Source organism: Bubalus bubalis, chromosome 18 (assembly GCF_019923935.1).
Source record: "Bubalus bubalis isolate 160015118507 breed Murrah chromosome 18, NDDB_SH_1, whole genome shotgun sequence".
Classification (NCBI taxonomy): Eukaryota; Metazoa; Chordata; class Mammalia; order Artiodactyla; family Bovidae; genus Bubalus; species Bubalus bubalis.
In genome coordinates this window covers 39,865,604-39,880,579 of record NC_059174.1, presented here as the reverse complement: position 1 = coordinate 39,880,579, position 14,976 = coordinate 39,865,604, and the positions used below count along the sequence as shown (strand labels likewise).

Sequence of the window (14,976 nt, the reverse complement as noted above, 5' to 3'; positions counted from 1 at the left end):
TGCTCTCCAAGACAAGCCCTGTGCTGCAGCCACGGGGACATGGCCAGCCCCATGCACCTGCCTGCGCAGTGTTTAGTACAGTTTCATCGGGCTCGCTCACTCACAGTCAGCGCCCAGCCCAGCCTGGGTCCTCCTCACCCCCTCCTCTGCCTTTGAGGACGGCGTGGTCCATGGGGCACAGGGCCTCATGGCCCCTAGGGACAAAAGGGTCTCCCAGAAACAGGCAGCACAGCAGCAGCAGCTTTGTGGCAGGTGAGCGTTCTCACCAAGTCTCCTTGGGGAGGGGGAGAGAAGTCTACAAACTAAACAGCCACTCACATGGAAACTTGAGTCTGAGCCAAATGAAAAACAGATTTCACATGGCAATTGGTTCCAACAACTTTTCTGGAAAGCAACTGTATATTTATACAACATTGGCCGCCTTTTACATTGCAGAGGGGTGGGTAAGAGCAGTGGGATTTAGAAGTGATAGCACCTATGCTGTTACCAGTGTGGCACTTTCAGACAGCCGGAAGAACAGAAGCCGTATTATGGGAAAGACAAGAGATTCCCTCAGAAAGCGGGAACCCAGGTAATAAAGGATGCACTCTCGAAGTCGCTTCCCATCCTAAAACGTGTGGCTCTGGAGCTAGACTATAGGGTTCAAATCCCAGCTTGACCCCTCTCAGGTGGTGAGGGCCCAGGCAAGAAAGTGCTCTGACTCTGATGTCCTTGTGGCCACACCCAATGGCTGTCACTGGGTCAGGATGCCCTGTCTGAGGTGGTGCTGGGAACTGTGCTCCAAACCACAGGCAACGGTGGCTAGACTGCGGAGAACACCCCAGGAGACCCAGACCCTCCTGCTAAGTGAGGGACAGCAGAGAAGGAAGCGGGGTCGAGCTGCCAGGCGTGTATGACCGTGGGAGACTCTCGGTGGGCTCAGCCTTCAGGAGGCACAGCCAGGCCTTTTCTCTGTTCTCCAGCTGATGTGAAATGAGTGTTCACACTCCCTTTGCCGTGTCTTGTCCCATGTGGAGTCTGAGCGGGAAAGGCTGAGAAAGTAAAGCTCTGGCGTTGCTGCTTCTCTTGGTGTGGAAGCAAAAAGCACATGATTTGCCACCAGTTTGTCATCAGGAGTGCTCTGCCTTCACCTTGCTGACTGGCAAACACCTGCTGCTAAAGGAAACGGTGATAGGGCCTTCTAAGCCACACGGCTTTTTTAATAGCAGACCTGGAAGGCTGGTCCCCACCGTTCTCATTCGGCGCGTTTGTACTCAGGCCTGCGTAGAAGGGCCCCATCTACTGGCCCACGGGCACACTGCCCACAGGCCTAGGGTCAGCCTGGAGAGCCATGCTTTTTGGCAGCAGAAATGGAACCAAGTCACCTAAGACGGCACTGTTGGGGACTCAGGCTTTCCTAGCAAGTTAGACCTTGGGAAAGGCTGTAGTCTTATTTTCCCTTCAGTCCACCTTCCTCTGGAACCTAATAGACTCAGGAATTGAGAACACTCCATAGGTTTAAGCTCCCTGTACTGGAACTTTCTTCTGCTTTCTAGAAACAGCAAAGTAAACCTTGGTTAGGTCACAGAGCTTGACAGAAGGCATGATTTAAAGTGACGCATCGAAGATGCAGGCACCTCTGAACTAGTGAGACTCGGGGCCTCATGGCACCCAGAGCAAAGTAAAGGCACAAGCCAGGGAGAGCCTCAGGCCTCTCTTCCCTTCCGTCCTGGCTGTGCTGCAGAAATCACTCCTGTGGCCTGTTCATGCCCACACGCATATTTTATTATCATACAAACTACTGATTTATCAAACAACATTCTGAAAACACAGAAAAGTATGAGAAAGGAAAACCAAATAAACTATTTAGGTCAACTTGTGTTAATCCTGGTGCTTTCTGCCGATCTTTTCTCTCCATGGGATTAGTATAAAAACAAGAGCATCTACAAAGACACATCCCTCTGGTCCCTGGATTCTGTGCTCAGTACAGTGTGCTTCTTCCCAGATGACTAAGTGTCCTTAACGCTGATTTAAACTGGCTGGAAGTGATCTATAACCAGAACTGGCCTGACCATCTCTTTCCTGAAAGGTGGATGTTTCCAGTCTTCGGCTGGAATAAATAATCCCCTTAGGCAGCAACAGCTCACAGGTCAATTGTTCCCTTGGCTTTGAACTTTTTTGCAGACCGCTCACTTGACCGTAGCTGGAATTTGCTACCATAAATGTAGGAAATGAAGCCATCGATCTCCACGGTGAACACACAGTTTAGCTTGGGGATAACTGAAAAAAAGTAAGAGAAAAAGGATAAGGAAAAAATTCTGGCAGTTAGTTCACTTTTACAGAAACTATCATTCCCAAGATGTTTGTATTAGAAAATAAACAAAGCTACTAGGGAAGACATTAGGAAATGGAGGAACCCACAAAGTTAACAATACCAGGATGAAGGTGATGATTCTACCAGAAGGCCAATGTACTCACGTTTTAAATATAACTCAACACCTAGTTTTCAGGGTGAAAGGCTATGAACCAAACTCCCAGAATCAAAAACTCCCAGAAAAACTGCCACAAACAGGTCTTACCACATAACCTGCAGACAGACTCATGGCTTTATGCTTCCTGGGGAAACCTGTGCACCACTTTCTGAGGTTTAAATGAGAGCAGAGGAACATATAGGGAAACGGAAGCAAGCCGCAAGAAATCCAAGGGTCAAAAATTAAAGGAACAACCCCCACTGCGGTTTTGAAATCTCTGGATTCGTGGGCAAGGCGGGGGTGTGGGAATCCTGACAGACCAGGTGCTCCTCTGCCAGAGCGGTGAGCACAACGGGCAGATGAGCGGGGACTCGAGTCCCTGGATCCCAGGGCGCGGGCTCTGGGAACTCCATGGGCAGGCGCTGCCTTGGCTTCCTCCCTACTAGCTCTGTGGCTACAATCCTCTGGGAAGCAGCAGCCTTTGGGCAGGTGGAGAGTCTCAGTCCTGGAAACAGACCCAGGTGTCTGGAGGCACAGCCAAGCAACCCTTCCTTCCCTTGATCATATCTGGCCATGATGGCTGGGCTGACAAGTGTCTCAGGGAGAGCCTTGGGTGCCAGGATGGTCTCTCCAGGCTTGAGATGTAAGACAGGCAGGGATCTGCTGACTTGAAAGGCCAAACTACCTTTAGAGTCCTGAGGAAAGAGCCGACGAGTTGGCTGTGGCAGCCCTAGCCACGGCCATGCAGTCACGTACCTTTCAGGCGGTCTTCTTTAGTGATGATTTTGAAAACATGCTTTGTTTCTTGTAGAAGGATCCCTGTAACACCCACATAGGAGGGGCACTTGGATTTTGTAACTGCAAAGGAAAAGGGCAGTTCAGGGCTCAGGCCTCTGTGCTATTGGCGGAGCCACAGGCAGCCAGGCCTGTCGGGGATGAGGGCTCTGTTCCCAACCTTGAGCCAGCGGAGGAAGAAAGGGCACCAGGTGGGGCATGGCGAGGGGCAGCACTCCTGTCCTAAGTGCTGGCTACTCAGCTGGGCATGGACAAACCCAGGTTTCCCAGTCCCTTACTGGGGGCGTTATAGCCTCTGTGCTGCTCTGATAAGGTGTCCTTCAGAGGGCCTGCTGCCACAGGGTCCTAGGCAGGATTCTGGAGCCAAGAGGTCACACATGTATCCAATACCACCAAGACCCACAGTTGGGTTGCTCTGGCAAGGCCAAGTCTCACTTACAGGACCTGAATGAACACCTGTTCACCATGGTCTTCCTGTACCCTCCTATACTCTGGCCAGAATGGGCAGCCACTACAGGTCACCCAGCAATGAGCTGCCACCACGGCAGCAGGCCCCTCACCTCCTGCAACCCATCTCCCGCGTAGCCAGTACATGGTCACGGAACACCTGCTGTGTCTGGCACTGTCCTAGGCAGGTGCTGGGCACAGTAGTGAAAAGGGCAGTCCTGGGTCCTGCTCTCAGGGAGCTGTTGTTCTAATGTGGGAGGGGTAACAAATACAGACAACTGTATTTTCTGAAGTGATGAGTGCTACGAAAAAAAAAACAAGGGCCGGGTAATGGGGGAGAGGGGTCACCTTTAGTAATGGTAGACCCCTGGGAAGTGACATCTGAACAGAGACCCAAATAACAAGAAAGAATCAATCTGTGAGCACAAAGAACTCCTGGGCAGAGGGAAGAAGCAAATGCTAAGACCCTGAGGCAGAGCCAGGCCTGGTGAGAAGCAGAAAGCTGGCCAGTGTGGTTAGACCTGCTGCCCAAGGAGACTGGACAGGCTGTTTGGACCACAGTAAAGAGGCAGAAGGGACAGAACTTTTTCAGTTAAAAAAATCCTCCCTCTGGCTGCCTGGTCAGGGGAGGAGCAGTGTGCTGGTAGGAAGAGGGTCAGGCGGCTTTGCAATAATCCAGGGGAGGAGCAGCGGCTTAGATTTGGATGTTAGGGTGTGCTCACGTCTCGGAGGTGCGGATGAGGAGAGAGGTGTGGATGCGCCCTAGGCTTTCGGCCTGAACCAGCAGGGGAGCGGTGCGCTGCTACCGTGGCCCTCAGCAGTGCTCAGTGGTGTCACTGACACCGACCTCAGTGGCAACTGAGACGACAAAGACCAGGGGAAGGGCTGATCTGAGGAGAGGCCCAGGCTTCTGTTTTGGACGTGTACAGTTTACAGTGACTACTGCCCAGCTGGGTGGCTATATCCAGCAGACAGTTGAATTCAAAGAGTTCAAGGGTAAGGTCTGTGCTGGAGGTGACAATTTGGGGACTGCTGGTCCAGAGCTGACATTTAAAACCACGGGACTGTTCAAGGTAGCAGGCTGTGTGTGGATACCAGCAGGGGTCTCTGTGTGGAGAAGGCACACAGAGGCCATTTAAGAGTATCCAACAAGTGGCCAGAATGGACTAAGATGTCTATAGTCATCTCCTACCCTAAGTGCTGGTGATGTGGGGATCTCAGCAGTGAAAAGAACTGGCACTGAAGGATGGCTTGGGCACCCGGATGACGTGCTCTTTGGGCAAATTACCTGAAATAATAGCGCCGTGAAGGTCTGCCTTTAGAAGCTTGGCCTGGATCATCTGTGGCTGCCTAAGAGGTAAATACAAGCTTTCAGTGTATACCATGATGATAAATTCTGAAAGAAGTAAACAGGTCTACAGACTTCTGCAGCCAGGAAATGCTAATAGCAGGGTCCCTTAGGTTCTGCTCCAAAGGGCAAGGCTTCAGAATTGCAACTCACGTGTCTGGTTTGAGGCCGTTGCATAGATCCCGGATGTACTGTTTCCAGAGTTCATGTAGAGGGAGAAAAAGACTGTATCTGTGACAAATTCAGATAGAGGTAAAAAGTTAGGCCATGTGACATTTATAATATATGACAATATAACATCCAAAGAGCACAGAGCTTGGCTTGATGCCAAGGACAATGACCTGGATCACTGGGGCCTGGGTGCAAATCCTAGTTCTGCTTCCTATAACCACAATGAAATCCAGTACTTTCACCTCTTAAATCTTAGTTTCCTCTCCAGTAGAACACTCTCAAGGCTAAGTTTTTGCTAATGAGACGAGAAAGACGTTGCCTTCCTTTGCCCCTTCATCTTTCCTGCTGGTTAGATGCAGCCGTGACGGCTGGCGCTCAAGCAGACACCTTAGATAAAGCTGGTGCAGCAGCAAGGACGCACCCAAGGCTGCACTCCGGGGTGTCTGATGGCTGTGGAGCTGCCTGCTGCACCAGCCCAGGATGGTATTCAACTGGACTTTTCACAGCAGAAAAGGCGCCACTGCTACTGGCTTATTGTTTAAGTAACTGCTGTTCTGAGGTTTTCTGTTATAGGAAGCTGATCCCAGTAAGTCCTCAGTAAACAGGAGTGGCTGGTTGTCATAAGTCCATGTGCAAGGTGACAGGGTCTGTCTGGAGGGTGAGAAGTGGTAGGGTGCCAGGGAGGAAGCAGGTGAGAGGACCCCGAATGGGCCTTCCTGATGCTTCATGAGGAATCCGCTTAACGAAGCTACTGGTTAGAGGAAATGAGAACCTCAGGCTGAAACCCAAAGTGGACTCCATCGGTAGGGACAGGGGCGAGGCACACCAGGGGCAGGCAGCAGTCCCTTCCTCCTCCCCAAACTCAGCTGATTTTGTGAGGGGGCCATGAACAAAGTGACAGATTCTGTCTTGTGGGATGTGGGAGGCTATTTGGCTACAGATTTTGGAACCAAAGCATATGAACAGTCCTAAGACATGCAAATGCAGAACTGTAGCCAAGGAAGGATAGAGTGTCAGCTGGAGGGAGGAACATGTCCTCCCACAGAGAGTGATGTCTCTCTCAGAAACTTCTGAAACACATGGGCAGCACGTTCTTTGGCAATAAAACCCCAGTGGGTGACTGTCTAGTGCTATTAAAAGCTACAGAGAGATACATGTTAAGAAGTATCAGTTCCTTTTGTTCTAAGAAAACTGTCGCCCCGTTGTCATGGGCGACAGACTCACTTTTGGCACTGGCCTTATTAGTTAAGGATAGGACAGAAGCCAAATTCAAAAAGGTCTGAATTGGTAAAGGAAGGCTGCCCCCTTGTGGCAGAAATGGGAGAGGCTCTCTTAGCTTAGGCAGAACAGGGGCTGCCTAACTTCCCAAAGTGAAGTTGCTCAGCCGTGCCAGACTCTGCAACCCTATGGATGGTAGCCCACCAGGCTCCTCCGTCCATAGGATTTTCCAGCGAGAATACTGGAGTGGGTTGCCATTTCCTTCTCCAGGGGATCTTCCCGACCCATGGATCAAACCTGGGCCTCCCGCATTGCAGGCCGACTCTCTACGGTCTGAGCCACCAGGAAAGCCCTAGCTTTCCAAATCCGTACTCAGTACTAGGAAGGTTACACCGCTGGCATGGAAAGGCAGGAAAAGCTCGCCATACCTCTGCTGCTCTGGTTTAATGTCAAAGAGCCGCAGCGCCCTCCTCTGCTTGGCAGAAAGGCCTTTAGATTTCTTTCTCTTCTCCTTTTGCTTCCGGTGAGTGAAGTATTCCAGGACAACGGCCTTGCGTTGCAGGTGGTCCTCTAGGGCTTGCTGGCTCATGCGGGGCATGCTCCGCTTCAGGAAGGCCCTCACAAAGGCCTCGGCCCGCTGGGCTCCCGAGTGCTGCTTGGGGACAAGACGGTGCGGTGCTGCCCTGGCTGGGGCCACCCAGGGCCCTGGGCTCTCCCACACACCACCGCAACAGCAGGTGGCCACCTTCGCCGACCCACCTATCTACCCACGGAGGCCCACACAGCCTCTTGTTGGCCGAGTGTCCGCCAAACCAGCTGGCCAGAAGTGAAAGCCACATTTAAATGTCAATTTGTGACTGCCACACAGATCGATCACCTCAGACTCCAACTTCCTACTTTACTTCTTTGAGGTTAGTTAAGAACAAAAACAAAAAGCCACAGCAAAAACCCAAATGGACAAAAAGACTTCGCTCATCCTTGAAAGGGAGGAAAGCTTGAGAAACAATAAGGCAACAGTATTTAATCAACCATGATCAAATGAAGGCAAGCGATGGCCTCAAAGGAAATGACCCTAACACTAGGAAAAAACAGCATCATCAAGAACTCCAGGTTGGGCCCAGCCGCAGCAATTTTGACACTGGCCGTAGCATTAATACTCTTTATTGAGTCTTCAGCCTTGCAGACGTGGCTTGGTACTCTCCTAGTTGGTTCTGGCATTGCATGAAGAAAGAAACTGTCAGCCCTGCACGTTCACGCTTCTCCGCACAGAGCAGAGCATCATGTGGCTGTGACTGAGCGCCTGAGCTTAGAGAGAGCTTCTGGGCAAAGTAACTGTCATGACTGCGTGTAATTCTTGACAGAACATGCACTGCTGTCCCTCAGGTTGAAGTTCCACCAGTCTCTTCCTCATTCCAGTGCCTTTGCCCAGATGTGTGCCACAGCCCCAAGGAGCACTGAGGTTCTACTGAGGCTCTCCCTCTTGGCAGAGCCTTTCCTGGACTTCTTTTGCACTAACTGGGCTGCAAACACCTTGGAGCTCATGTGTCGATAGTAATCGAGCTCTCATTTCATGGAGCAGACGTGGGCTTGGGGATGGGTGGGAGATGGGCATAAATGTGATACCCACAATCTTCAAGGTTCCCCACAGTAAGGAGGGCAGTCAGCTTCAGCTCTGTGCTTTTAAATGCTAAGTAAAAATTCACTATCATCGCTATTATTATTGTGAGAGGACATTTGATTCTTTAAACACCTAAGTGGCCCACCTTTCATGCAGAAGCCAAATAAAGGTATATCAATCTTTCAAAATCTTGATTTCCTAAGTAACTCCCTCATTATGAGTCACCAGTGAACCTTCTGCCCAACTGACAAAGTATGTCTGTAGCACTCAGATACGATCCATAAATTACACTTCTGAAATATGATCTGTCTTCCCTCTTCAGGAGTGAAGCGGGCAGAGTAACAAGGTCAAATGACAGTGCTCACCATGACAGGCTTCAGGGGAGCACAGCCTGGTGTCCCCCACATGGTGAGGTGACACACCTCAAGAAGTCCCAGTTTACCACACCTGACTCCGGGAAAGCAGGCCAGCAGAACAGCAGACCTGGATTAAACCTAACATGTCTGCTGAGACGCGAGGAGTAAACTGTGGGAAAGTTAAGAAGCCGCTGAGCCATCTTTGCCATCACCTCTGTTGCTCCCAGAGCCCCTGCCAAGCACCGTACCTGAACGTCGAGCTCTTTTGCCTCCTTCTGAGAAAAGGCATGGTAGACCACACCTAGGGGGGTAAAACACACACACAAACATGGAAAGATCAATCCCGTTGGCTATGGCTGTAAATCCTAAGACTTTCCTAACCAGGAAAAGCACTTTGCTTATTGAGGGACAGAAGACAGGTGGTACAAAGAGCACAGCACCAGAGCTTTCTCAAGATGTCTAAGGTCCTACCCTCCAGCCACATCCATCCACCCTAGCAGTCCCAGTGGCGTGCTTCAGTGCTTCTCAAACTTGAATGTGTCAGAGTCTCTGGAATCTGTTGCTCTAGAACTCTAAGAATGTATCTCATTTAACAGTTATGTGACAGGGCTTTTCAGGATGAGGACAGTTGAAACTATTACATTTTGTTTACTGTTTGATGTTTAAAAAAAGACTTTTCACATTTTATTATCAATGAAGCTGAGATGTATCATACAACTGATGGTGTCCTAAATTGATAAAATACCACAGAGCTTTCTTCAAGCTCAAAATACATATTGCTCAACATGGTTTCAACCTTCAAAAAATTTCACACTCTTGTTTCTTAATTTCTTCTGAAGAAGAAAACCACAGCATTGGGGACAGAATATGGGTGTGAAAAGAATGAGACAAAGGCCTGGTTTAAGGGCCAAAGGACTAGAAAATATGGTTCACACTACACTCTTCCATCCCAGCTCTGTTGTGCTTCCCTGAATACATTTGAACAAACAAACCAAGGGGGTTACAAGTTTTATATACAGAGTATGATTCTCCCTCAACTGGAAGACAGGGATTGAAATCTGTTTGTAGAAAGTAACTTGCAGGGTATGGAACCCCAGGAATGACTGCACCTGTCACAGGTGCCTAGCGTTAAACCCAGAGGCCTTTTTTTCTCTCCTGTATCAGACATCTAACAGTTACTGAGCCCTCAATACCTACCATGACCAATTAAAAGCTATGTATATTTTATCTCATACTTTCTGAGTGACCATTTTAAAGGCGTTATTATTCCTACTATATAGTCCCAGGTGGTGCCAGTGGTAAAGAATTCGCCTGCCAATGCAGGAGACACAAGAGAAATGGGTTCAATCCCTGGGTTGGGAAGATCCCTTGGAGGAGGCAACCCATTCCAGTATTCTTGCCTGGAAAATCCCATGGGCAGAGGAACCTGGTGGGCTACAGTCCATGGGGCTGCAAAGAGTTGGACATGACTAAGCACACACACACACATTCCTATTATGCCCTGAGAAAATTGGAAGTTCAGATATGCTGAGACACTTAACTCGATCACGTAGATCGAGAGGCAGAAGTGGAACTTAAAATCCAGTTTTAACGGTGTCACTCCCCTGCCTATATACATTGCCTAGGGTGCTTGCTCACCTCCTCAGTGCTCAAACTCTCAAAGTTAGTGGTATTGTTCCCCAGCGCGCTCTCTGCGCTTTACACCAGAAAAGGGTCGTTCACAGAACAGCTGGCTGGTCAGGCACCATTATCAGTACCTTCAGTTCAGTTCAGTCGCTCAGTCCTGTCCGACTCTTTGCGACCACATGGACTGCAGCACACCAGGCTTCCCTGTCCATCACCAACTCCCGGAGCTTGCTCAAACTCATGTCCATTGAGTCGGTGATGCCACCAACCGTTACAAAAGGGGAAACCGGGTTGTAGAGAGGAAAAGGGACCACGCCACCATGGGAGACAGCAGCCAAGTCAGACCAAGGCCTTGGGCCCCCCTCTAGCACCACTCACCAGGGAGCAGGGAGCCCCCCTCCCCCTCCTCCGGCCCAGAGAACCCGACATCAGTTTCTAGTTCAAAGGCTGCGCCAGGCCAATCGGGACTCCGGGCCACAGTTACACTTCTAGAAGGCGGGACAATGGCCACGGCAGTTCCGTCCAGACTCCCCTGCAACCCAGTCACCCACCAATACTGAGACCTAGTCTCCGGCTCTCTAACACCCCACCCCTCTCCAGTTTCGTGGCCCTCAACCCGGCTTACTCGTCATTCTCGGACCGCTTCCGGTGCGCTCTGCTGACGCCTCCTTCAGGCGTCGCTCACTCTTCACCCGTCTCTACTTTCTTCAGCAGCCCTCGACCACTAGAGCCTCTCTCGTCCAAGTTTGTGGCGCAGACGTTCCTTGTGCCCGAAGTCGCGCGGGAAGCAGGTTGACAGACGGACGACCTGCTACTCGGAGCTGGAGTCTCGGGCTCCTGGCTCAGGGGTGGCACCGCCCGTGACGTCACTAACGCGCGCCGACTTAGGATGACGCCTGCGCGTGCGCAGTACCCCCGCGCGCGGAGTACTGCGAGATGACCGAGTCGCTGTCTGATGGCGCTCTCTCAGTTTGTGTGTTTTGTAGGCGAGGGACTGCCAGAAGCAGTAGGGTTGGAGTTGGGGAGTGTGGAGTTTGTGAAGTCCTGGAATAGAGCGAGACGAGTCGACTTGGAGAGGACGGAGGGAGGTTGGGGACGCGAGGAGGGTGGAAATGGGTTTGGGGATGGTGGTGGTGGTGGAGGAAATGAGTTCTGTGCGATCCCTAATTAGTGCTGTCTACAGGGTCAGCGGAGGCACGGAAGGTGGGGTAGGAAGTTCTTGTTTGTCTCTGCTGCTAGCTAGCTGTGTGATCTCGCTTAAGGCACTTTCCACCTCGGGGCCTCACTTTTCCCGTGTACTGTGAGTGGGGTTGGGCTTGATGGTCTCTGAAATACTAGGTTCTGTCAATAAGGTAAAAGGCAAGGAATGGATTATTATTGCCCTGGAGATGGGTTCAAGAAATGTGGCTGGAAGGCCTAGTGGAGATCTCTTACAAGTGATCCGATGGTGCACAGAATCATGCAGCCTGAACTTCTGCCCAGTGCTGAGCCTGGGCTGGGTGCTGCTCTGGAAGGAAAAGCAGTATGACACTTGTCTTCTAAGCAGGTGGTTCTCAGTTTTCAGTACGGTATGCTGCTGCTGCTGCTGCTAAGTTGCTTCAGTCGTGTCCGACTCTGTGCGACCCCATAGACGGCAGCCCACCAGGCTCCCCCGTCCCTGGGATTCTCCAGGCAAGAACACTGGAGTGGCTTGCCATTTCCTTCTCCAATGCATGGAAGTGAAAAGTGAAACTGAAGTCGCTCAGTCGTGTTCGACTCTTCGCGACCTCATGGACTGCCGCCTACCAGGCTCCTCGGTCCATGGGATTTTCCAGGCAAGAGTACTGGAGTGGGGTGCCATTGCTCCCTTTAAAGGAAAAGTTTCTCAAGGAACCCTGGGAGTATGTCCACACATTCCTGTTTTAGAAACATTGGCTTAAGTTTCTTTGAGTGGTGACCTTGTATCATTTTGGTATTAAACATTAGACTGCAGGCCCTGATATTGAGTGACTTGTCTAGCATTTACCTTATATGTATATTACCACCAAAATGGAAGCAGCATTGAAACCAAAATGTGTTGCACTTGCAGACCCCTGAAAATACCTAGGAATCTCTGGGACTAAGTTTAAGAAACTGCTCTTGGGGTTAGTTATGTGAACTATCATTCCTTGTTGTTCAGTTGCTAAGTTGTGTCTGTGACCTGCAGCACATCAGGCTCCTCTGTCCTTCACTATCTCTTGGAGTTTGGTCAAATTCATGTCCTTTGTGTTGGTGATGCTCTCTAACCATTTCATCCTCTGCCACCCCCTTCTCCTTTTGCCTTCAGTCTTTCCCAGCATCAGGGTCTTTTCCAGTGAGTTGGCTCTTCCCATCAGGTGGCCAAAGTATTGGAGCTTCAGCTTTAGCATCAGTTCTTCCAATGCATATTCAGGGTTGATTTCCTTTGGGATTGACTGGTCTGATCTCCTTGTAGTCCAAGGGACTCTCAAGAGTCTTCTCCAGCACCACAGTTTGAAAGAATTAATTCTTCATTGCTCAGCCTTCTTTATGGTCTAAATATCACTTCCATACGTGACTACTGGAGAAACTATAGCTTTGACTATACAGACCTTTGTTGACAAAGTTATGTCTCTGCTTTTGAATACGCTGTCTAGGTTTGTCATGACTTTCCTTCTAAGGAGCAAGCATCTTTTAATTTCATAGTTGCAGTCACTGTCTGCAGTGATTTTGAAGCCCAAGAAAATAAAATCTGTCACTGTTTCCACTTTTTCCCCATCTATTTGCCGTGAAGTGATGGGACCAGATACCATGATCTTGATTTTTTGAATGTTGAGTTTTAAGCCAGCTTTTTACTTTCCTCTTTCACCCTCATCAAGAGGCTCTTTAGTTCCCTTTTACTTTCTGCCATTAGATTGGCATCATCTGCTTATCTGAGGTTGTTGATATTTTTCTCATCAATCTTGATTCCAGCTTGTGATTCATCCAGCCCAGCATTTCACATGATATACTCTGCCTATAAGTTAAATAAGCAGGGTGACAATATGCAGCCTTGACAAACCCCTTTCCCAATTTGGAACCAGTCCCTTGTTCATGTCCAGTTCTAACTGTTGCTTCTTGATCTGCATACAAGTTTCTCAGGAGACAAATAAGGTGGTCTGGTACTCCCATCACTTTAAGAATTTTCTACAGTTTGTTGTGATCCACACAGAAGGAACTAACATATCTGTATTTTAAAACACACAACAGCAGAAGATAGCAAGAGCCAATTTCAGTGCTATACGCAAGGAGGCCCTTTTGAGCAGGACCTTTGTGATTATGGAGATAAGGGAGAAGGCAGACCTGTCTGTAAGACTTTTTCAAGGGTTGTTAGGAGTCTTAACTTCCAGTTGACCCTAGATGAGTCTCCTGTAGAATTCTCTGATTGTGGTGGGGTGAGCACTCCCTGAACTGTAGTTATTCCATAGTCCCTGATTACTAAATTCTTTTTAAAAAGCAAACAAACTACTTAATTGTCCTCAGGAAATAACTGTATATGTATGCAGAGAGATGCCTGTCCTTACAGGTATGTTATTGTGATTGTTGTTTAGCAGAAATTTGAAAACTTTTGAAAATAAGGGATTAAACACATGAAGTATGTGCTAATTAATTAGGTTAATTAAATGTATTATAATCACAGGATAAGCTTCAAAAATTCATATTCTTTGCCATCCCTGGAGATTCTTATTTAGTTGGTGGGTTCCAAAGAATTTTCCCAGGCAATTTTGCTGAATAAGTTTGGAAACTATAGTATGGTATCTTTATATAACTTATATCATGGAATACCATGCAGCCATTAATCAAATGACATTCTATTTTTAAAAAAGTGTTCAAAATATTAAAGTATATAACCAAATAGTACAAATAGTATATACACAAAAAGGATTGAAAAGAATTATAATAATATACTGAAAGTTTCTATACCTGTGTAAGTGAACTTGTGAGAGATTCTTTTTTTTGTCCATTTTATAAATTTTTCTCAGTGAAAATAAGACTTCCTTAATTTTTTTCTTTATAGCTTTCAAACACGGATACCCGTTTTCCCACTAGCAACCTTGTGAGCATTCCATGGGAATTCAAGATTTGTTAGTATCATGCAGGTGACTTTCCCCTATCCTTGAACAACTTATTGTACAGATCTTCAAATATGCAGAAAAATGGAAAGAAGTCTATAGTGACTATTCTTATGCTCTTAGATTATACAGTTAACATTTTGTTATATTTGTACAAGTTTCTTTTGATTGCTGCTTTAAGACAGTCAGGCTATTAGATTGAGCGCTCAAGGAAAATTTCATATGTAAAGTCAAAAAGATTAAGCCTCAGCTATTAAATAAGTGCATATGCATGAAAATTAGGACACTCCTTATAAATAAACACAACTCGATCAATAGAAATAATTTATCTAACAGCCTCTGACAATACAGTGGAAAAAAAATTTTTTTATGCATTCCTTTTCCTCCACTTTTGGATTAAAGAAAGACATTGTTACTAGTAGATTTTCTGCCATTCCTTTAAATGTAAGAAAAGGTAATGATCCTGAAGAAATACCAGCACACCTGCAGTGAGAGCATGGAAAGCTTTAATTTCAATGAAAGTTGTAATCTTCAAAGTTAAAAAAAGTCAGCATGTTATTTTATATATTGCACATACTTATATATGTGTATATACATAGATACACATATGTATATACACATTTATATATATATTTGTAAATTTTTCTTCTGTGTTTCCTTTAAATGATTAAAGAGGGATAAGGCCTGTCTGTGCTGCTTTTCTACAACAGGAAGGCCTTGTCTGCAATGGGTTGACAGCAGTATCCTAGGGTGCCTGTGAGCACCCAGTGAGATGATGCCCATGTTCAATGGCGTGGCATAGATAGCATGGTTTGAGAAACGAGAGTTATTATCTTCATCCCTACAAAGCTGAAAGTCC

General features: G+C 48.0%; 1 protein-coding gene across 2 annotated transcripts; it reads right to left on the bottom strand.

Annotated features, from left to right (window-relative positions):
- Positions 1–1,742: 1,742 nt before the first annotated feature.
- On the bottom strand, positions 1,743–10,902 carry POP4 (POP4 homolog, ribonuclease P/MRP subunit). 2 transcript variants are annotated; one of them, XM_006060421.4, is made up of 7 exons: positions 10,655–10,902; positions 8,652–8,704; positions 6,858–7,084; positions 5,194–5,271; positions 4,981–5,042; positions 3,207–3,308; positions 1,743–2,259 (listed from the first exon to the last, which is right to left on the bottom strand). In XM_006060421.4, exons 1-7 carry the CDS (start codon positions 10,659–10,661, stop codon positions 2,123–2,125), a joined length of 666 nt encoding a protein of 221 aa, XP_006060483.1. In that variant the 5' UTR covers positions 10,662–10,902; the 3' UTR covers positions 1,743–2,122. The 2 variants fall into 2 exon arrangements, with proteins under 2 accessions (XP_006060483.1, XP_006060484.1); XM_006060422.4 differs by having other exon boundaries at positions 6,858–7,081.
- Positions 10,903–14,976: the final 4,074 nt, after the last annotated feature.